Source organism: Parasteatoda tepidariorum, chromosome 8 (genome assembly GCF_043381705.1).
Source record: "Parasteatoda tepidariorum isolate YZ-2023 chromosome 8, CAS_Ptep_4.0, whole genome shotgun sequence".
Taxonomy (NCBI): Eukaryota; Metazoa; Arthropoda; class Arachnida; order Araneae; family Theridiidae; genus Parasteatoda; species Parasteatoda tepidariorum.
Genome location: NC_092211.1, coordinates 32,376,919 through 32,401,488, shown reverse-complemented (window position 1 = coordinate 32,401,488; position 24,570 = coordinate 32,376,919). Strand labels below are relative to the sequence as shown.

Below are 24,570 nucleotides of genomic sequence, written 5' to 3'. Positions count from 1 at the left end.
ATCATGCATAGTACAGGTAAGGAAGATATTAACCTCGAAGGAAAAGTGGATGAAAACCCCAAGGAACCGTCATTTTTATAACTTTCATTATTTTCACTGTTTTCTTCTTTAAAATGTTTGATTCGTGTCAATTTTCTTGCGGAATTTCTACTGCATTGCGCAACTTTCCTTCGGAATTGTAGCATTTAGCTGCTTTATACATGATTTTTTATTTCTCTTTTTATTCCTGCGTTAAAACTATCATCAAAACAAATTGGTTGCCATTTAAAAGAAGAAGACTTTTTTCTAATGGTTTTCCTTCTTCAAAATTCTTCGAAACAGATGCAATTAATATTTTATGACTAAAGAGAAAGGAAATATTTCATTTTGTAGAATTTGCTTACTCGATTCCCGAAAGCTGTTTTAAGTAGATCAACTTTTTTAAGTTCTCTAACTTAAAACTGCAGATAAATGCTAAGAGTAATTGATTAATCTCGTTAGATATACAGAGTGTTCCCTCATCACCACAATTAATATATATTTTTTAGAATATTTGTCAATAATTAAGTGAATATTACATTCTTATTTTAATATTTAAGTAAGGAAAAACGAAAAAAAAAATAATCATTTTAAAAGCGCCGTTAAAAACAGCGAAACCAGTGAGATTAATAAAACAGAAAGTTTCTTTAAATATCACCTCTAAGCCTCCGTCAATATTCATGGGGGCATCAAACTCGTTTTAATGTTTTGAATCTAGTTTTCCTCCATAACGATTCGCAAAGGTTTTAACAAAGTATTCTTTATCACCTGAATAAACATTAATATGCAACCTTAAATTCGCCTTAATGTTTGATAAGGATTCTAAAAATTGACGTATGAAGAGCAGGTGTCCTGGAAAAAATATCGGTAGCAAAGATTCTCTAATCTAAATAACTTGTTTTTACAAATATGAAAGTAAATGCTGTGAGTTTTCGAACATCTTTTTTGAAATTTTATTGAGTTTTCTAGTTTCATAGATTTTTTTTACAATGATTAATTAATGCCGTCTGTTACGTAGACCCCAAATTTGCAAATTTATAAGTACAATATTATAGGGCTTTAACAGTATTTAAAAAAGAAAAATAATCATGGTAAAGTGATGAAGTAGTCCTAAGTTTACATTTTCGATAGTTTATATTTCCTGTTCATAAAAAAAATATTTTTCTATTTTTACAGAAGCATCCTAAACTTATCTTTTTACGTTAATTAACAATTCAAACTGAAAAAAAGTTTGCTTGAAAGCAGAATTTCTTAATTATAACAAAATTACGCGATTATTAAAATTACTTTAAAACAAAGTTACTCAAGTAACAAACTTACTTAGACAAGCAGACAAAATACTGAAAAAGAAAATTCTAGTAGCCTAAAAGTATTTGAAAACCTAGTAGTATATAAAAACAAAGTAATTAATTGCACTCTAGAGATATCAAATTAAATATTTAAATTTTAATCTCATTATATTCTAAAATTTGATCTTATCATGTCAATATTAAAGAATTAAAACTATAAATAAGATTGAATGTTACAGAACAGACAGCACTCATAGTTCTAACACATAATATATTTTTGAAAACATAAATAATGTGATGACATCATCCATTTTTTATTCTCACCTTATTACGTGAAAAGGAAATGACTTTTTGAAACGTGATTTCTAAAAAACGAACAAAAACTATTTAAACAATAATTTCCACTCTACCTAAATATGTAAAGGAACTCGTGACCAAATAGATGTTCTTTGTCACACATTAAAAGGTTAAAAATGCAATGATAATTTTATCAGACAATGGTGTTGCTGTTAGCGTACGAAAGATATGTTGTTGTGTAATAATTAAAAAACAAACAATACTTTTAAAACTATCAATCACTTCATTTTCGCTAGCAATCGTTGATGTCTATTGTCATTTCTGATTTGTGAACTATGAAGTCAATAATTTTAATAATATTTATATTCTTTGCATACGTTGGTGGTGAAATTATTTATAACTCTGATGATTTTTCAAAAAATCAGGAAAGAACGATTTACGATGTAAATAGATTTGTAAGAGACACGACAAAATGTATTGCGTCAGCTAAAATGCTGGAAGGAAAAAAAGAATTTTTTATAAATAATAATGTTCACAACGATATTAAGTTATTAAACTTTTTCAATCTTATTCCTGCCTTGATTAATAGTATCAGCAATGTTACAAACAGCACTTGTTCTGCGGATTTGTCTTACATTAAAGATAATGTCGATTTCAAAAATTATCAGGATTCTTGGGCAATAAAAAGTAAGTATGTTCAGTTTTCTTTTTATATTTAAGTATGTTATAGTAATACGTGTTGATTAGGACCGTAAAATATACAATATGCAATAATATGCAATTTGTCACTTTCAAACATAAATATTATATTTTAAATTTAATTAATAAACTTAGACACACTTTCAGAAGAAATAGGCTCCAGTCGACAAGCAAAAATATGTATAACTTCCTTAATTTTATTGCACTTTAATTTAAACGTTTTCATTAAGAGTTAACGTTTTTATTCAAAATGAATCCCAGTAATTAGTCGCTTAAAATAAATGTTCAAAAGATTATTTCAATAAATCGCTTAGCCAGACAACGTACAGTTTTCAAGGAAGGTTTTTGCGATTTAATGGTTCCAAGTGCAGCAAATTAAAAGAATAAGATATTAATTGGAAAATCAATATGTTTTTTATTGCCTTATTTTAATAAATTATAATGAGCATCGAAAATATTCTATAGAAATTTAAAAAATAACTATTTCAATCTTAAACTTATTTCTATCGAAAAAAATTTATTCTGATAAAAAAAATAAAGTTATTGCTATGTTTATTATAGAGTGTATTTTATGAGTCATATAATAATAGCACAAAAGAAACAAAATGTGTGGAAAATTTATCATACCTGGTGGCAAAATTACAAAACAACAAAAGCACTCGAACTTCAATTTAAGCGCCCTCTATCTGTGAGAGGATTGTTATATATCCTTTGCAGATAGCGAAAGATAAGAAATTCATTTTTACTGAAGCGCTACTCTTATTTCAATTTCGGAGTTTGGAAATCGAAAATAAAACATTTCTTTTTATAATAATAAAACGAATTCCAAAATATTTCGTCGCTTCGAGGTCGTCAACGTCAGTGTTATATTGTTGTCAGTGTCTATGTCTACAGATCTCTAACATAACCTCAGAAAATGGACTGATATTGTTTTTTGCCGGTGACAACAATCGTCACCCACGCGTTGTCACGTCACAAATTGTTTTTGATCACCCACGCGTGACGTCTCTTGCAGGTACCTAATTAAATCTGATCCGAAAAAGTTGATTGAGGGAAAAAAATTAATATTCGATAATTATTGCGAGAGTTATTAATTGTTAAACTTAACATAAATATCATACAGGTCACTCTGCAGGCCATAGAAATGCAACTGTGGAGTTGAAATTTGGACAGCTATAAGGGCTACATTTAATTATGAGCTTAACACACAGCTTTTTTTTTCTTCGGAATTTCAATTTGTTTGAAAATTGTTAAGTTAAAAAATTTTAAGTGCTTTTTCATAAATTTTTTCTCACTTTCTTTTAAGTTACATTTTGCTTTACTATGCAAATTTGAAATTACGATGGGTTGTAGAAATTTATGTAGGAAATAAGACCAAATAAAAAAATTACATTCGACAATTAGTTTAGGAAATATTAAATTTTAAATCTGTAGGAAAAAAATACCATGCTTAGACACCTAAAACACATTGCAATGAAACTATGGTAATTAAAATTTCACTTGCTGAAAAAAGCAATTTCCACTTGTAAACTTAATTCGAATTTTGTTTTGAGATTTCCATTCGTTTCAAAGTTGTTGCAAATTTAGATGCTTTTTTGTGAATTTTTTGTTCAGTTTGTTTGCTTTAAGTATTGATTATTTATCCATTGGTAGGAAAAATTTATTTTTCTTTCAGGATATTTTTATTTTTTTATTTTGTAAGCTCATGCTCGAGTAGATATCAATCAAAAGCAGCAAAAAAAAAAGAGAGAGATTACAAGGTCACCAGATGTAAAACTTAATATTTATACTGAAATTTTAAAAAATTACAAAGTTTAATAAAGAGAGATAAAAACCATTTCCCATTTGATTTGTTATAAGTCTCATCTACGTGTAAAATTACTATTCATTCATTACTTCTTATTGAGTCAAATAATCTGCATATACTTAGGTTAATTTGTTTATTTTTTTTCAATTGCAGATGATTATTTTTCATATCTAGGTAATTGAATATAGGCTATTTCGCTACTATAAGCATATTAACAAAATATCCTTACATCATACCGTAATAATAGTATATTTTGAAACCAAAACGTTCTGTGTTTTTGTGGAAAATAATGACTAAAGATAAAACACTGATGAATGAGACGGAACTACGTTGGCTGGCGAGGAGAGAACATAGCCTCCTAGTTAATATCAAATAAACGTTAAAATATCACATAAATAAAGATGAAAACGGATGCAACAAATATTTTTACTTTTTTAGTCATTAAAGCAGTTTTGTGAATGTTGGCCCTCACCGAAGAATGTTGACATTCTCCCCATTTTGGATTTAATGATAACAAAGTCTATATTTCATCCAATTGAAAGTCTTATAAATCTTATGTGTATGTTTCAGTGTTGGATTCCTTTGGAAAACCAGAAAGTGGAATATTGGAAGGAAATCTGAAATGGCTGGGAAATTTTGATGAATGTAGAAGTGTATATGCGCCGAAGGAAAATGACAGAGGAGGATTTCATGGGCAATACTGCACCATGCAAGTTACAGTGGCGGTAAATTTATGGGAATTAATTTACACTGTTTGAAATGTAGGATCATGTTGATTAGAAGTAAAAGACAAAAATGATACAAAATTAAACCATATTATTATTCAATTTAATTGCTCTTAAAATTTGCTACACGAGATTCCAGTACATATTTAACGAGAACACAATTTCATAAAAACGAAGCAAAATTGAAACATATTATTGTTAAATTTAAATTGTCTTAAAACTTGTTATACGAAACCTCTGTAAACATTTAACGAGAACACAGTTCAATTTAAGGCCTAATTAAGATTGCTAAAATTTTTTGTAGTTTTATGGTTCAACGTTGTAGCACATTTTTTCTGTTACAGTATCTAAAATGTCCCAAGTATACGAATTTTTTTATTTGAAGTATATTTTGTTTGATTGTTGAAATAAAAAAAAATTATAAAAAAATTTTGTAGCAGTTTTGCAGAAAGTTTTTCTCGTTAATATCATTCCATTACGCCTGTTTTCAAAAGAGTAAAAAAAACCTTCATATTTGCGATTTCTGTATTTAAAGAAACTATTGGGGTTATATTAGAGAATTCCGTTTTAAATCAAAATAAATTTTAAAAAAGAACATTGTTCAGAGATAATGCATTGATAGTGTATCAAAGATCCTATCTAAAAGGGCTTTTTTAAATGCTATAAGGTGCAGGTTGATGCAAAAAATAAACATACAAGTAATCATGAAAAACTTATATTTTAACCCCTTCAATTTGCTGTTTAATTTCTTAAGGCGAAAATTCACAAAAAATATTTCATAAATTTTGAAAAAAGACCTTTTGGAAGTCTGCATATAAGGAAAGTATAAATTGAAACTCATAAGTATGAAAATGTGACGGAGATTTTTGTATAAAGGATTATGGATTAAAGTAGTTTTCTTAAGAAATACATGCCTTTGTCTTAAAACAGATTTTTTATGCTTGGGTACAAGAAAAGTTCGTGAATTTTAAAAAAAAAATATTTACAAATTTAACTGAAATTTTTCGCGAAATTTCAGTTTCACAGAAAATTTTACTTCTACTCTATTTGAAATGTAGGAACATGTTAATTAGTAATATGATGCAAAAACGATGAAAAATTGAACATATTATAGTTTAATTTAATTCTTCTTAATTGCTCTTAATTATTCTAATAATTCATCTGCTACTAGAAACTTTAATATGCATTTAACCAAAGCACAATTCACAGTTTAATTCCTAATTAATATTGCAACAAATTTTTGTAGCAATACGGTTAAACGATGTAACTCATTTTTCCTATTGTAGTATCTAAAATGTCCAAAGTGTACGGATTTTTTGTTATCTGAGAAATATTTTGTTTCATTGTAGTAACAGAAGATGAAAATTCATAAAAAAAGTTTCGTAAGATAAGGCATTTCGATTAGGCAGACAGTTCTCCTCGATAACACCTTTCAGTTCTGAAAAAAAAATTCGTAATGAAAAAAAAAAATCGAACGAACTATTTTGGCTTTTGAAAAGTACTGTTTAAAAAAAATCAAACCAGGAAAAAAAATCTTGTTTTGAGATAATGCGTATATTTGATTATGCATTTCATTTTACTTTTAATATCAACGACCATAGCTAAAACTGTTTTCTAAACGCTGTAAGGTTTATGTTGATGCAAAAAGTAAACTTATAAGTAAACAAACTTACATTTTGAAGCTTTCACTTTAGAATTTGCTTTTCTAAGAAGAATATTCATTAAAAATTTTTAATGCTTTTCTTTCATAAAACTTGTTGGAAGATTACGCATAAGGGAAGTATAAATTGAAACTCATAAATATAAGAAAGTGACGGTGATTTTTCTTTTTCTTATAGAGTAGCATGGTATAAAGTACTTTTCCTAAACTATAAATGCGGTTATCTTAAAGCAGTTTTTTTTTATGTTTGCATACAAAATAAGTTCTTGAATTTTTAAACTAATTTTTTACAAATTGATCCAAAATTTTTCGTAAAATTTCCACATTACGTAAAATTTTATTTGCTTTTTAAATTTAAATGATAAATGATAAACTCAATNCAGACGATTATTTTTCTTCTTATTTATTCTTATTGAGTCAAATAATCTGTATATACTTAGGTTAATTTGTTAGTTTTTTTTCAATTACAGGAGATTATTTTTCTTCTTATTTATTCTTATTGAGTCAAATAATCTGTATATACTTAGGTTAATTTGTTAGTTTTTTTTCAATTACAGGAGATTATTTTTCTTCTTATTTATTCTTATTGAGTCAAATAATCTGTATATACTTAGGTTAATTTGTTAGTTTTTTTTCAATTACAGGAGATTATTTTTCTTCTTATTTATTCTTATTGAGTCAAATAATCTGTATATACTTAGGTTAATTTCTTAGTTTTTTTTCAATTACAGACGATTATTTTTTAAATCTAGGTAATTTAATATTGGTTATTTCGCTACAATTAGCATATTAACAAAATATTATTACATCAAACTACAATAATTGTATATTTTAAAAACAAAACGTTATTTCCTTTTTTTTTTTACAAAATAATGACTAAAGATAAAACACTGATGAACTACGTTGGCTGACGAGCAGAGAGCGTAGACTCCTAGTTAATATCAAATAAACATTAAAAATATCTCATAAATAAATATGAAAACGGATGTAACAAATTTTTCTACGTTTTTAGTCATTAACGCAGTTTTGTGAATGTTGGCCCTCACCGAAGTATGTTGACATTCACCCCATTTCGGACTTTAATGATAACAAAGTTTATATTTTATCCAATTGAAAGTCTTATAAATCTTATGTGTATGTTTCAGTGTTGGATTCCTTTGGAAAACCAGAAAGTGGAGTATTGGAAGGAAATCTGAAATGGCTGGGAAATTTTGTTACTTTTAAATTTTTCTGCGTTTTTAGTCATTAAAGCAGTTTTGTGAATGTTGGCCCTCACCGAAGAATGTTGACATTCACCCCATTTTGGACTTTAATGATGGACTTAAATGGCTGGGAAATTTTGTTACTTTTAAATTTTTCTACGTTTTTAGTCATTAAAGCAGTTTTGTGAATGTTGGCCCTCACCGAAGAATGTTGACATTCACCTCATTTTGGATTTTAATGATAACAAAGTTTATATTTTATCCAATTGAAAGTCTTATAAATCTTATGTGTATGTTTCAGTGTTGGATTCCTTTGGAAAACCAGAAAGTGGAGTATTGGAAGGAAATCTGAAATGGCTGGGAAATTTTGATGAATGTAGAAGTGTATATGCACCGAAGGACAAGGACAGAGGAGGATTTCATGGGCAATACTGCACCATGCAAGTTACAGTGGCGGTAATTTAATGGAAATTAATATACACTGTTTGAAATGTAGGATCATGTTGATTAGAAGCATAAGGCAAAAATGATACAAAACTAAACTATATTATTGTTCAATTTAATTGTTCTTAAAATTTGACTCTAGTACGAGACTCTAGACACGAGATTCTAATACATATTTAACGAGAACACAATTTCATAAAAACGAAGCAAAATTGAACCATATTATTGTTAAATTTAAATTGTCTTAAAATTTGTTATAAGAAACCCTTGCAAACATTTAGCGAGAACACAATTCAATTTAAGGCCTAATTAAGATTGCTAAAATTTTTTGTAGCTATATGGTTCAACGTTGTAGCACATTTTTTCCGTTATAGTATCTAAAATGTCCCAAGTATGCGAATTTTTTTATTTGAAGTATATTTTGTTTCATTGTTGAAAAGAAAAAGAAACTTATAAAAAAGGTTTTGTAGCAGTTTTGCAGAAAGTTTTTCTCGTTAATATCATTCCATTATGCCTGTTTTCAAAAGTGTAAAAAAAACTTCATATTTGCGATTTTTGTATTTAAAAAAACTATTGGGGTTACATTAATGAATACCGTTTTAAGTCAAAATAAATAAAAGAAACGAATATTGTTCAGAGATAATGAATTGATAGTGTATCAAAGATCCTAGCTAAAAGGGCTTTTTAAACGCTATGAGGTGCAGGTTGATGCAAAAAATAAACATACCAGTAATCATAAAAAACTTATATTTTAATCCATTCAATTTGCTGTTTACTTTCTTAAGGCGAAAATTCACTAAAAGTATTTCATAAATTTTCCTTTTGAAAAAAGATCTTTTGGAGGTCTGCATATAAGGAAAGTATAAATTGAAACTCATAAGTATGAAAACGTGACGGAGATTTTAGGATAAAGGATTATGGATTAAAGTAGTTTTCTTAAACAATACGTGCCTTTGTCTTAAAACAGAATTTTTATGCTTGTGTACAGGATAAGCTCTTGAATTTTTAAACAAATTATTTACAAATTTAACCGAAAGTTTTCGCGAAATTTCAGTTTCACAGAAAATTTTATTTCTACTCTATTTGAAATGTAGGAATATGTTGATTAGTAATATGATGCAAAAACGATGAAAAATTGAACATATTATAGTTTATTTAATTCTTCTTAATTGCTCCTAATTATTCTAATAATTCATCTGCTACTCGAATCTTTAATACACATTTAACCAAAGCACAATTCACAGTTTAATTCTTCTTAATTGCTCTTAATTATTTTAATAATTCATCTGCTACTCGAAACTTTATTACGCATTTAACCAAAGCACAATTCACAGTTTAATTCCTCTTAATTGCTCTTAATTATTCTAATAATTCATCTGTTACTCGAAACTTTAATACACATTTAGCCAAAGCACAATTCACAGTTTAATTCTTCTTAATTGCTCTTAATTATTCTAATAATTCATCTGTTACTCGAAACTTTAATACACATTTAACCAAAGCACAATTCATAGTTTAATTCTTCTTAATTGCTCTTAATTATTCTAATAATTCATCGATTACTCGAAACTTTAATACACATTTAACCAAAGCACAATTCACAGTTTAATTCCTAATTAATATTGCAACAAATTTTTGTAGCAATACGGTTCAACGATGTAACTCATTTTTCCTATTGTAGAATCTGAAAATGTCCAAAGTGTACGGATTTTTTGTTATCTGAGAAATATTTTGTTTCATTGTGGTAATAGAAGATGAAAACTCATAAAAAAAAATTCGTAAGATAAGGTATTTCGATTAGGCAGACAGTTTTCCTAGATAACATCTTTCAGTTATGAAAAATAAAAGTTTGTAATGAAAAAAAAAACGAACAAACTATTTTGGCTTTTGAAAAGTACTGTTTAAAAAAATCAAACAAGGAAAAAAAATCTTGTTTTGAGATAATGCGTATATTTGATTATGCATTTCATTTTACTTTTAATATCAACGACCGTAGCTAAAACTGTTTTCTAAACGCTGTAAGGTTCATGTTGATGCAAAAAGTAAACTTATAAGTAAACAAACTTACATTTTGAAGCTTTCACTTTAGAATTTGCTTTTCTAAGAAGAATATTCATTAAAAATTTTTAATGCTTTTCTTTCATAAAACTTGTTGGAAGATTACGCATAAGGGAAGTATAAATTGAAACTCATAAATATAAGAAAGTGACGGTGATTTTTCTTTTTCTTATAGAGTAGCATGGTATAAAGTACTTTTCCTAAACTATAAATGCGGTTATCTTAAAGCAGTTTTTTTTTATGTTTGCATACAAAATAAGTTCTTGAATTTTTAAACTAATTTTTTACAAATTGATCCAAATTTTTTCGTAAAATTTCCACATTACGTAATATTTTATATGCTTTTTAAATTTATATGATAAATGATAAACTCAATTTAATTTTAATTTTTTTTAAACAGTCGTAGGGCTCGTAAAACTGACATCTAAAATATGCGAGAGAAAAAAGCCTAGTGATCTTGATTAACTTTACCAGAAGGAGTAATAACCTTTAGGAAATGTAATTCTATTTAAGCCGCGATGGCTTCGCCTTTCAATGAGGCGAACCGGGTTCCAATCCCAGTCGATACGAATTCTGCATCCGACTTGCACCGATCACAGTGCTAACGTGAAATATCCTCAAAAGCAGACGGATCATGGATTAGAGTTCCCTTGCTGTCAGGCTAACCGTTGGAGGTTCTCGTGGTCTTCCTCCCCATGTAACGCAAATGCGGGTTAGCTCCATCAAAAAGTTCTCCACGAAGGTAAATTTCTACCAATTCTCGATCCAGGAGTACTTTTGTCTTCTGAATTAGATTCAAAATTACAAGGCTACGGATTTGAACATTAGTAGTCGTAATCCCATAAAATTGGGTCGGCTGTTCAACGACGGTTATAAAATAGAAAATAAAATGTAATTCTATTAATTTATAAAACTATAAAGAACCATCTTGAAATAAGTAATCGCCTATTACGCCGTGTTACATGTTCATCAACATGTTACATGACCTGTTATTTACTTTATTTATTTTTTTAAAAGTATTTTTCAAAACTAAAAATCAGACAACATGCATACATGCTCCGACTCAGCAACCTTATTGCTGTTGTTTCTAATGACACTTGGTCAAGCCGCACTCACCAGCGAGTGGCCTTTTAAAAATTAGTCACGAAGATGCGTCTTTCGTTAGGTAGGAGTGCTCCGCAAGGATGTAAGTACATCTTAGCTCAGAAACCCATGGACAGATGGCAGTACCACTCATTCCAGAGGTCACTTCCTTAATTTAGACGTAGATATAAATGGGAAATAAATTTTCTCTTGATTTCTGCTCAGCAAATGACCATTGGACTCTTGTTTCCACAGATTTTATGAGCACGTACACCGAAGAGCTATTACATTATGACCACCCTCCATCTATAACAATAGTCTCACCCAGGTTTCATGGTTTCTCGCTCAGGAACAATGTTTTCATGGGGCACATTAGGATCCATAATCCTCATTAAAACAACCCCTGACGTCTGTAAGCAGCTTGAACATAGTTGCAGACCAGGTTCACTTATTCATGGCAACAGTTTTTCCTCCGGAGGATGGTGTTTACTAACAGGATAATGCACCATGTCATAAGGGTCGAATCATCATGGATTGGTTCGAAGAACATTCAAGTGACTTTCAAGTCATGTCTTGGCCCCCAAATTTACCTGACTTTAATCCAGTAGAGCATTTGTGGTCCTACTTTAAAAACCAAATTCATGCTGCCACGCTACCCCCTCGCAATGTGAGGGAATTGCAGGATCAGTTGGTGAGCGCTTGGTACCAGATTCCTCAGACTACCTATCAGCACCTTGTGGAATCAATGCCACGGCGGGTGCTAGCAGTTTTGAGGGATAAAGGTGGTCCTACATGTTATTTTCAGGGTGGTCATAATGTAATGGCTTATTGATGTATATGTCACTGATTATATATGAGCTAATCCATTGGCTATCACTGTCCGGTAGTGACCTTTTTCTCTGTATCTATTTCATTGGCGCCAATAGCCAATTGTACAGCTCTAGTGCGACGTAAATCAACAACTATTTCATTGCTTTTTCTACCCTCGACGATAGAAGAATGTTTCTCTTTCCTACACACGGTGTATTCTAAAATTCTTGACATACCTAAATTCCAGATAATATGTGCATACATTTTTATTCCAGGAGTATCTCCCAATTTCAATTGCTGTGTGTTTACCTGACACGTGTAAACCATCTGAATTTGTAGATATATTTAATAATTCAAGTAAGTATTTTTAATGTATCTTGTAAACATTTGAAGTTTACTAATTTCTTCTCGAGTTCGCTAAAATAGTTCAGTTTTACAGTTTTTAAAAAATAAAAAAAAATGGTAAAGTTTAAATTAGTAGAACATTACAGATTTGTCATTTAGGATTGATTGAGAATTATCCCCCAGTTTTTATTGCAGATTAGTTAAATGAATAGACAATGTTTTCTACTCTTTTTCAGGTTTCATTCCAGCAATAAACAAAACTGGCATCGGTTTTAATGTGACTGCCTTAACTTGCAAAGCTAAATCATTGGAATTGAGTACTGGAGGAATTGTGACATTGTAAGTATTTTTTTTAAAAATAAAATATATTCTTTATTTTTTATGCTTCAATTAGGATTTTGTACTTAACTTTTATTCATGTTATCATTGCAATTTATGTTGCGTTTTTGAATTTTCAATAGGCTTTTCACTTATGCGCTTTTTCATGTTAATCCCTTAGGCTGGCGCATAAGTGAGAGTTTGCTGTAACCTTAATTTTTTTCTTTCAAATGTCGGTAAAATTTCTGAACGATGGACGCGGGAATGTTCTAGTTTCAAAAACGATCTTAATGAAAATTATCAACTTTAAGAGCATAGCATTTGTGACAGGACCGTTTAAACAAGTCCATACGGGAAAACAAAAGATGCTGCAACGATGGATCGAAGTTTGACTGTATATGCATTGTATAATATTATTCATGGCAAATATTTTCATAACGATATTATGGTATCTTCCAGGTGTATAATGTCTGTATTCTTCCTTCTGGTATTCTTGGGGAGTTCTGTTACTGCCTTCAAATATTTCGCCCATTCAAATACTCCGAAAGATGAATGTAAAAGTTCTGAGGGAAAAGTTTCTGAGTATTTCGTAGACAGGAGTTTGGAAGAGCCATTGGTAATTAATGAAGGTTCACCAACAAAATTAAAAGGTTAAATATTCCACTGTAACAATTTTTTCTCAATTGTATATAATAAAAAAAAACTATTTGAATCATATTAAGTAGTTTTCAAGAATATAAGGAAAGCCAATATCTATAAATTTTATATAACAGTGTTTGTTAATCTTTTAAAATCCAGGTCTTAACACTAGATAGCCTAAAGGAAGTCATTTTGACTGCTTTTTTACTGCTTTTTCATTTACAAAAAATGTACAAATAATAATGCATAAATTAATCTTTTCTTTCCAAGTGAAGCCAATTTTTTTATTGCTAATATTTACTAATAACTTATTATATAACTGTAAATAATATAAAAATATTAAAAATTAATTAAACAAATTCCTATGCACATTTAGTTATTCTTTCACAATGCAGTCATTTTGACTGCTTTTGGGCAATTTAGGTATATACTAAGTTTCAGTCTTTCTAGTGTTAAATAATGGAATGGAATTATAATTTTACTAAGAAGTATTGAAGTCAGAAGAAAGTATACCCATTAAAGCAATGAAATATTTTTAACACTAGAAAGACTGAAGCTTAATATATACCCATATTGCACAAAAGCAGTCAAAATGACTGCATTGTGAAAGAATAACTAATGTGTAAAGAAATTTCTTAAATTAATTATTATTATTTTTTATATTATTTACAATTATATAACAAGTTATTAGTAGATATTAACAATAAAAAAATTTACTTCACTTGGGAAAAATATTATTTATGCATTATTTATTTGTACATTTTTTGCAAATGAAAAAGCAGTTAAAAAGCAGTCAAGATGACTTCCTTGGGCAATCTAGTGTTAAGAAAATACAGGGTTATTCATAATTTCTTCCGCCTGTAAACTCCATTTTCCTTTACTATAACTGGCTTCAATGGTACATGTTACTGCCATCTACCGGCAACTGCTTAAATTAAAACTTGAATACTTTCGGAATAAATCCATATGTTCTTTTTTGCCATATTCGTCTTCGATTTTTTACTATAACGAATCGAAACCCCGGAGGGAATTATTAATAACCCTGTATAATAGTATATTTTAAAAAAAAATTCAACAATTAAAATTATCTAACTTTTTTAATTATAATTAATTATTAATTTATTTAATGGAAAACATTTCAATTTTTAGAATTTTTTTCATCGAAATTTTACTTATATATTTTAAAACGCTTTCAGGAAAAGAATTATGCAGACTTTAATGAGTGTAAACATTTTTGGACTTATTAAATTCATTGTATTGCCCTAAAACACAGATTTATTATCTTTTTTGTAGTAGTTTTTTATAGCTATTTTTATGTTTTGTTTCTTTAAATGTTGAATATTTCATTCTTTAGTGTTCATCGACATGTGTGATCCTGTCTTAAACTGCTTTTGCGTCTTTACGAATGGATCTAAATTGTTCAACACTGATTCCACAGAGGGACAACTCTTGTGCCTTCACGGTATTCGATTTCTAAGTATGACATGGGTCATTGTGTGCCATGTGTATATGTCACCTATTGCTCAAATCAGTAAGCATAATTCAAACACATATTTTTATTCTGAGTCAACTAAATACTTATAAATTTATTTCTTGCTCAAATTATAAAAGAAGTTAAATAATTCAAGTGTATTTTGAATATTTTCTTAAAAAGAAACTATCGAGGGTCTCAAAGTAAATCTGGTATTGTCCTAATATGCGAACCACCTCACTTAACTGTGTAGTTACTTTATTGCTCGATAGGTCGCAGCACTAAAATTACAGTCTATTGCCTTTTCCACAGAATATATTGCATTGGGACAAAACCGTAAATCTTTTCTTGTTTACTTTTTAAATATTTAAGACTATTTAGTTTGAACAATTTTCAGTTGCAATAAACTTTAAATTAATGGTTCGTAATCTCAGTGTCTGTCACTGAAAAATACATTACCTCATTAAAAAGTGTTGATTAGTCTGAGTTAATTAAGGCTTGAAATTAATAATAATAAAATGTAAGTGAAAAGGGAAAAATTGAGGTGATCTCTGTCTGATCGTGGAGACCAAGTCACCTAAATAAAACCACGGTATATGACGTTAAAAATATATAAAAATACATCAAACAATGTTTTTTTTCCATGACTTTCATGTCATGATTACTTTCTTACAATCAAGAGATTATCATTCGGTGAGGTCAAAGGCACTAAGAACGGGGGATCATCTTTTGATTGCTAGACAGTAGTAATATTTTATTAGAGTTAAAATAAATAAAAATGTAATAATGTTATGTTAAAAAATTTAGGAGGCGCCATCTATCGATTCATGCTGTAACGACACATTTAAGAAAAGTACCTCACATATTTCGACGGCACCGAAAACTTTTCTTCTTTACCTTTCTAATCCTTAAGATTATTAAGATCATCTCTTGATTGCCAGACAGTAACAACATTTTATTAGAATTAAAGTAAATGCAGAAATATTATGTGCATTTATTTACAAAAATTAATAGCGTTTATATATAGGTGAAAATAAAGAGAGGCTAGTGTCAGAAGCAATAAAAAATAAATGAAAATGAAAATTAAAAAACTGTTCATAATTTACAGATAAAGTGCTTGCTCAAAATTAGAGGTTATTCTTATAAAGATTTGATGGAAACAACAACATTGTGAGAGCAACAGCTTTTATGTACATCTGTCTTATGTATTGCTTGCAGGCAAAATAATAGTTTATTTGAGTGAGATGATTTTTCCGTAAAGTTGACGCAAATTTAAGAAATTTTCCACCCACAAATCATTGAAATCTTTCCCAATGCAATTAATTAATTTCAAAATAATGTTAAAAAATTATTGTAATTTTTGTTGTACATAATAAATTATTTATGTACCGGAATTTTTCTAATGTTTTGTTTTACATAAAAGGATCTATGAAAAGTCTCCTGCCACTCATTGATAATTTGCCTTTCCAAGCCATACTCAATGGATGGTATTCGGTTGATTCATTTTTCGTGCTCAGGTGAGTCAGAAATTTAATTTATTTTTAATATACAGGGTGTTCTGTAAATATCACCCTCAATATATATTTTTAGAATCGTTATAAAAAATATACACATAAGTATACATAATGTGGGGTTAAACACAAAAAGTTAGTATATAAGTGGGAAAAAATATAATCGTGAATGTAAAGTGCACAAAAAAGAGGAAAAAAAGGAACACCCTGAATAAATTTTGATTGCATGATCGGATTTTCATGCACATGAACTCGATTTCAATGGTTCAAGGGCTGACTTGAAATATGATAATTAGAAGTGCTGAAGATATTTTAAGTTATGAAAGACACAAAAACGTACTTTCCCTGAATAAATATGCCTTTTTTTCCCGACGGATTCCTGACCTTAAAATATTTAGAATGGCCGGAATGTGGTTTAATGGCTCTCTTCTCCAGTAGTTTGATGAGGAGATCGGTAGAATGTTTAAAAGTTGTTAATTTTACTTTTTGCATATTTCGCCTTATCTCGTTAAGCGAAATAAAATTTTTTTGCACACCATTATAAAATTCATTTATTCAAAGATAATTCAGTGAAAAACCATATTTAATAATTATTATAATAATTATAATAATAATAAAAATAATTGTTTTAATAAAANTTGATGGTTGACCTTCATACTATTAAAGTAGCATTTTCCATCGTGGAATGATGTAAGTTTGTTGGCATATCAAACAACATGAACGCAACATGGAAAATGTTGGACCATCAAATGATGTTAGACCCTCATGTGTGGCACTGAAACCAACATAAACCATCAAAATTTTTTGATGAAACCATCAAGAATTTCGACCTGGGATAATTATAATAATTATTATTGTAATAATTATAATAATTATTGTAATAATTATAATAATTATTGTAATAATTATAATAATTATTGTAATAATTATAATAATTATTAATATAATAATTATAATAATAATTATTATAATATATTAATTATAATAATTATTTATTATTTTATTTAACAATGGTTGAAATATTTTGTATTGTAAGATATAAATTTTTTTTACATCAATTCAAGAAAGGCAATTTTAAATTGAGAAAAATACTAAATTTGAATGAAATTTTTTCGAACAGTTCTTAATAATTGAAATTCAAAAAGAGTATAGTTAAAATAATTTAGTCGCTCTCCTGACTAAACTGTTGGGACAATATTTTGAGGGTTAAGAATCCAAATCTGTCGCGAAATCAGTATGTTTATTCAGAGAAAGCACGTTTTTGTGTCTGATTTTGAAATTTAAAATGTTGTCTGTACTAGTTAATTGGTAAATTTGATGTCCCTCGAACCATTAACATTGAGTCCTAGTACGTGAAAATTCGCAACACCCGCAACACCCTATTGGTAATGAATATTCATTCGAGTTCATTGATTTTTGCTCCTATTTATTTATTATTCAACTACAATTCGGTGATTTGTTTCTTATTATTTTACAGTGGTTTTTTGATGTCTTATCTATACTTTCAAGAATGTGCCAAAAAGCAAGGAAAAACTCCGTGGCTTTATTTTTATGTCCATCGTTACTTGAGGTAAGTTTAAAGCATTATTATCAGAAAAAGCTAATTAAGTTGAGAGTCACTTGAATTTATGAATAAATTATTTTTTAATCATGCAATATTTCTTAATGTAGTCATTTATAGGAAGCCACTTTAAATACTCTTGGCATTTCCGGAAAAATTAAATTCCTAGTGCACTTTAGCATCCAAATAGAGTCTCGGTGCTGCCATCTAGTGTGGCAGAAACTAGACGTCCAAATTAACATGGCCAACGGTATCTCACCCATTGTGGTGGTCCTGAAAGAGTGGATACCACTTCTGGAGAACGCACTAGGTCTGCTCATCGGGAAGACTTATTGTGCAGCTCATTGGAAATAAAAAAAACTGTAAATACTTATCGGTTATTGGGAGAATGTAGTCAAGTACGCCAATATGTAGGTGCAACTCCAGATTTCACTGCCTACCGGTTACCGATAATATTCATAAGTGTATCAAATACTACAATATCGCGATCTTCAACAACAACAATAAGCATCAAATACGATAATATCGCAATCATTACAGACAACATGCAATATTATGAGAGCTGATCAATTTTATTCGGGGCACTGGCTGATGATAGGCTAAACTTTACCTAACAATCATGAGTAAGTGTTACAAATTCACAACAATTATTAAACAAGTATATTATTCGACAAAAAGTATGATTTCATGCAAAAAACAGAACATTCGAAAAATAACCTTAAACTATTTCAGTTAAAAACAAATTTATTACATTTCTGAACATAACTCCTATAAAAGCTCAGTGTACTATTTTATTTGAATAATATTTATTTATCACTTAGGTTAACACCGGTGTATATGATTGTCCTGGCATTTTATGCAACTGTCATGCCAATAATGGGATCCGGACCGTTTTGGCAAGATAATAATGTTGATCCAAACTGCCAGAAGGGATGGTGGTGGAACTTAATTTACATCAATAACTTTCAAAATCAAAGTGAAGAGGTAGTATTGACTGTGTATTATTTACTTTTAATTTATGATTGATTTCTATCTTTACATAAAAGGAATGTATTAAAAAATATTTCAATTTCGTCCATAGATGATTTTTAAACTATGTAGTTTTTTCTTTGCATATATAGTATTATTTATATTTAGCCATACAACTTTAAAAAAAATATTAAAAATATATTATCGGATTTCAATGAAAAGCGTTAAAAGCGGTATTAAAATTATATTGTTCACTGTTTTGTAGTCAAATAACGATTGGCCACTTTTTACTGTTCAATTTCTCTTTCTTGAAATGGGTATTTCCTAACCTTCGTTGAACAGCCGACCCAATTTTGGGGTTTACGATTACTAATGTTCAACTCCGTAGCTTTGCAATTTTCAACCCAATTCAGAAGACAAGGGAACTCCTGGATCAAGTATTAGGAAGTTCGACTTCCTGGAGATCATTTTTAATGGAACTAACCCGCATTTGCGTTATAAGGAAAGGAAAACTATGAACACATGCCACGGTTAGGATGACGGCAAGGGGACTTTAACTTGTGATCCGTCTACCACTGAGGATATTTTACGTCAGCACTGTGGTTGTTGCAAGCCGGGTGATGAATTCGTATCTACCAGCCATTGCTAGGATGTGAACCCGGTTCAACTCATTGGAAAAGGAACGCTCTATGACCTGAGCCACAACGGCTGTGCAATCGGTATTAAAAAAATTAAAATAAAACAAATTAAAAAGGCTGCGCACTAAATTATTTTCATCGGATTTTCGATTACTTTTGCATTCAGTTTTAGAATAGTGCGTATACCAGAAAATGGAACACCATAATGATTTTGTTCGTATAATTATTTCATATAATATATTTTTTAAAAAAAGCAACAAACAATTTCAGAATAATAATGAAAATCATTATTTTTTTTATCTCCTGCTTTATAAGTTATAAAAAAAGGTTGAAAGCATTTAAATTAACAAAAAAAATTTTAATTAATGGGAGAGGCATTAAATTAGTGATTAAATTTTTCATAATTTTGTTTGAAACAGCTGTACAACAATAATATAATCACATATGTTTAGAACTAAGAGTTTTTAAGAAATTTCAAATATACGATAAAATAGTACTTACATAATAATTGATTGAATATTGATTTTTTAGAAATTTTTTCAATCATTCTTCTTTAAAAATTAATAAAAAATAATAATTTCACACCCGTGAAATATCTTTTAGTTTAAAACATAGTTAACATTCTGAAAAATCTACGCACAAAGTCTCAAAGAATTCTGTAATAAGCTTTTTTTTTGTAATGCGCGTTAGCGTAAAGAGAATTTCTCAAAAAAACGTTTTCTGAAAGTGATTTTAAAGCCAAACAATACGAAAACAATTTCTTTCACGCGAATAAAATAATTAGAAATCATAACGCACATTTTCAATTTAAAGACATTTAGAAAGCTAATAATCAAAAGTTCAAAGATAAGCAATAAAAAAAACAAGAAACTTTCGTCAAAAGTGCCTATTTTTTCATTCAGTCGAATACTTTAAGTTTGAATGTTGGTTTAAAAAGCACAGTTTTATGGACCAAACATAACTTAACGAAAGTTAAAATACAGACAATAAAGAGTAAAAAAAAAAAATTCGGAATTTTGTGGATATTGCCTATTTTTACACCCAGTCGAATAGTTTCAGTTTGAAAATTGATTTCAAAAACATATTTTTGCTGAAAAAACGTAAGTTCAAATATAGACAATAAAAAGAGAACACAAAATCGAAATTTTAATCGAAATTGCCTGGTTTTTCACCCTGCGAGTATTTTAAGCTTGAAAATTGGTTCCAAAGACATGTTTTCGCTGACCAAACTTAACGTTTCTTCGGCTGATGAGGGTTCCTGAAACTTCAGATGGGTGTAGCCGCATCTGGAAAACAAGAGAAGGATTTCTGTCAGTGGCACTTCACAATTTTTATATTCTTCAGAAATTCGGGAGCACGAATCCTTCCGAATAATCAATATTTATTTCGACAAAGTATTTGGTGCCTAGTTTAGTAAATTAATTGATTAATTTGCATTACTTAAGTTGGTTCTCAAACTATGAAACTATTCAATAATTTGACCATAGGTTATACAAATTGTAACGTTTTATTTTGTTTCGATTAAGTGTACATATTTATGTATCTGGGAGTAAAGATACACATTGCATTTGCTGATTGCATTGCATTCAATCACGGTATTTTTTTTCAGTGTATGGGTTGGTCTTGGTACTTGGCGAACGATATGCAATTCTTTGTCATTAGCCCACTATTTCTTATAACACTCTGGAGGTAAATATGAATGCTTGTTTATGCATGTACATTTATTTTTTTTAAAAATTCTTCATGCTTAATGTTTAGTTATATAAATAAAATTTTTTTGTAGGACTAATCCTTTAAAGCTATATCGATTTATAACGAAAATAAAATAAATGAATCATGGTTAGCATATTGAAAATTTTAAATCTAATATATATAAGTCTCTTACGTGGCTCTCAAATTTTGGCTGTATTTCTTTTCCGCTGGTGGCAACGTTTGCTTTGTTTTGTTTACGTTACTATTTCTCTTACACGGCGAATCGACCAGTGATTGCCGCTAAAAATGTCACATGCCAAATCTAGCTGAGGTGGCTCAACATATAACGCTTTTAAAAACGGAAACTGAAATAACCAGAGAGCATCAGCTGCGGCAATCTCATACTATTAAGCTAGGCAGAAGTGAGTAGTCTTTGTCGATAGATCTCTATTTTAGTATTTTGTCGAAAGCGNTCACCTATAATTATTTCCTTAACGTTTCTTCGGCTGATGAGGGTTCCTGAAACTTCAGATGGGTGTAGCCGCATCTGGAAAACAAGAGAAGGATTTCTGTCAGTGGCACTTCATAATTTTCATATTCTTCAGAAATTCGGGAGCACGAATCCTTCCGAATAATCAATATTTATTTTGACAAAGTATTTGGTACCTAGTTTTGTAAATTAATTGATTAATTTGCATTCAAGTGGGTTTTCAAACTATGAACCTATTCAATAATTGAACCAAAAGTTATTCAAATTGTTACATTTTGTTTTCTTTAGATTAAGTGTACTTATTTATGTATCTGGGAGTAAACATACACATTGTATTTATTTATTGCATTGTATTCAATTACAGTTTATTTTTTTCAGTGTATGGGTTGGTCTTGGTATTTGGCGAACGATATGCAATTCTTTGCTATTAGCCCACTATTTCTTATAACACTCTGGAGGTAAATATGAATGCTTGTTTATGCATGTATATTTATTTTTTAAAAAATTCTTCATGTTTAATGTTTAGTTTTATAAATTTAAAATTTTTTGTAGGACTAATCCTTTAAAGCAATATCGATTTATAACGAAAAGAAAATAAGTAAATCATGGTTAGCATATTGAAATTTTTAAATATTATTATAAATAGTGCTGCTTAATAGTCTAAATAGGAAAAGATTGCTTTCCTTTAGTGCCCTCATAAGGGTCGCAATTTATGTTTAGACACATCCCTAATTTCTCCGTATTACATTGTAAGAAATTGCCGTAAGACTTCATGAATTACTTGTTAATTTATATAGCCAGTTTCTTCTATTGAGAAAAAAGCTCATTATTCGTAATTTAATGGCAATACTTTAATTAACTAACTTTAATTAACTAACTAACTTTTTAATTAACTTCAGGCAATATAAATAGAATTAACGGTTAATTTATTCAGTTATTGTGTAAAGCTTTCTAGCTCAATTCGTTCCTGTAACCCTTTTCGATGATGTTCCCAGTATCAAGCCACGTACACGGAAGCCCTGAGTTCAAATCCAGTCGGTGTCAAAGAACGTCACTCTCACACTTCCTTCTACTTTAGACAACACGAATAACTCTCCCACTTCTCCATAGATGGCAGTAGTTCACTGCTTTGTCTCGTCCATCATTCGCCTTGATTCGATAAACAAATCGCACGGGTCTCAAACAATGCCAAGGCACCAACCGTGGACAATGGATATATATTTTACGAGAGAAGAAAAAGTTCATACACACCTATATTTTTATGGTCAAAATAGCTTTACGGGCATAAATTTATTATTATGGTCAGTGACTAGAGTACGTTTTATCAATCAAAATTTAACCTAGAGGTTAAATTTTTTGGAGTGAATTTCAGAATTATTTCTCTTAATTACGTTCAAGCATTCATAAGTTGATACTAATTTTTAAATTAATTCCTTTTTTTTTCAGTTTTGATTGTTTAAATTTTCTTCCAGGTGGCCTAAAGTGGGTTATTCAATGTTGTTGCTGTTTTTGTGGGGTTCTTGGCTTTCTGGTTTTTTAATAACTTACCATTATGACTTAATAGCTGGTACATTGAGTTATGTTGCGGACATTGATCAAGCAGCGACATTCACACTTAGGTAAGTGAAGGCTTCGTTTTTTATTTATTTTCATTCTATAATAACATACAGAGGGGAGATTTACACAGTCCGATCATATTAATGCGACCACCACCTAATGTGACCACTACCTAACCAAATGTGGAGAACCATGGGTCAATGTGGTGCACCATGGATTGGCATAAGATATGCTTTTGGAAAAATACACGGGTAATCGTAGAGCAACTGATCGCTCAGATGAACCAAGGGGTTACTAACTGTGTCTTTTCAACGATGATTCAGCGAACAATGCTGCATATAAGCTTACTCAGCACACCCCTGGTTAAGGTTAATATACCTATGCTGTTCAAAGGAAGGCTGGAATTTGAACTTGAAAAGCCAGTACTTCAACCGTAGATCCACCGAGTTGCAATAGGTGGGTTTCTTCGATAAATGTATATACATGTCACGGCGAAAGACCGAAATCGGTGGTTGTTAACTTTCACCGGTGAATGTCGACAAACACCAAATACGTTGGTGAAAGATCGAATATTTCATTACANATGTAGGGGAGAGTGGGGTCAATTGTAACAGGGTACGATTGTAACAGAGCAAAAATTTCGAGTGTCCGATTCTAGATTTGGTTCCTAGGTGGTGCACAATGTGTATTTAATAAGTCTACATGTACACCCCTGCTGGCAACCATTTTTATGTACTTTTGAAAGAGTTACATCGCAAGGGGCCATTCAAAAAGTACGTACATCCCGAAGGGGGGGGAGGGGATTTACTATTATGTACGGTTTTGTACGATGGGGAGGGGGGGAGGTATTCTACAAAGTACGTACTTTATAAACATACACCAAATTTAAATTTGACTTTATCCTACACACTCCTTAAGTAAATATTTAATTTTATTTAAAACATAATTATTTTAATTTTTATGAAAAAGGGGGGTAGACTAATAAAATGTACGTACTCTAAGGGGGGGAGTAAGACCTTATGTACGGTAATGTACGAAGGGGGGGAGGGGTTTAAAATTTCTCCATTTTTGTGTACGTACTTTTTGAACGGCCCCCAAAAGATACTTTTTTTGGTATTAGAATACGACGTAAGTACTTTTTTTGGTATTAGAATATTATATTGTAACAAAGTAATTTTGTTTAAACAAATAAAAATTATTAACCAAATATGCAAGTGGACCCCTAATTAACATTTCAAAAAAAGAAGATTAGTTTTGTTAGTTAATTAGCATTGTTTTTAACAAATG

The 24,570-nt window shown here is 29.7% G+C and overlaps 1 protein-coding gene across 1 annotated transcript in view; it reads left to right on the top strand.

The window, feature by feature from the left end:
* Window positions 1-1,861: 1,861 nt before the first annotated feature.
* LOC122269139 (nose resistant to fluoxetine protein 6-like) overlaps window positions 1,862-24,570 on the top strand; it is a gene marked incomplete in the record, with an annotated part of 31,962 nt that continues 9,253 nt past the window's right edge. Inside the window, 11 exon segments of the mRNA XM_071184601.1 lie at window positions 1,862-2,291; window positions 4,681-4,835; window positions 12,368-12,449; window positions 12,674-12,776; window positions 13,215-13,405; window positions 14,749-14,925; window positions 16,289-16,382; window positions 17,854-17,946; window positions 18,759-18,921; window positions 22,105-22,184; window positions 23,199-23,345. Coding sequence (XP_071040702.1) covers window positions 1,940-2,291; window positions 4,681-4,835; window positions 12,368-12,449; window positions 12,674-12,776; window positions 13,215-13,405; window positions 14,749-14,925; window positions 16,289-16,382; window positions 17,854-17,946; window positions 18,759-18,921; window positions 22,105-22,184; window positions 23,199-23,345 — 1,637 coding nt within the window.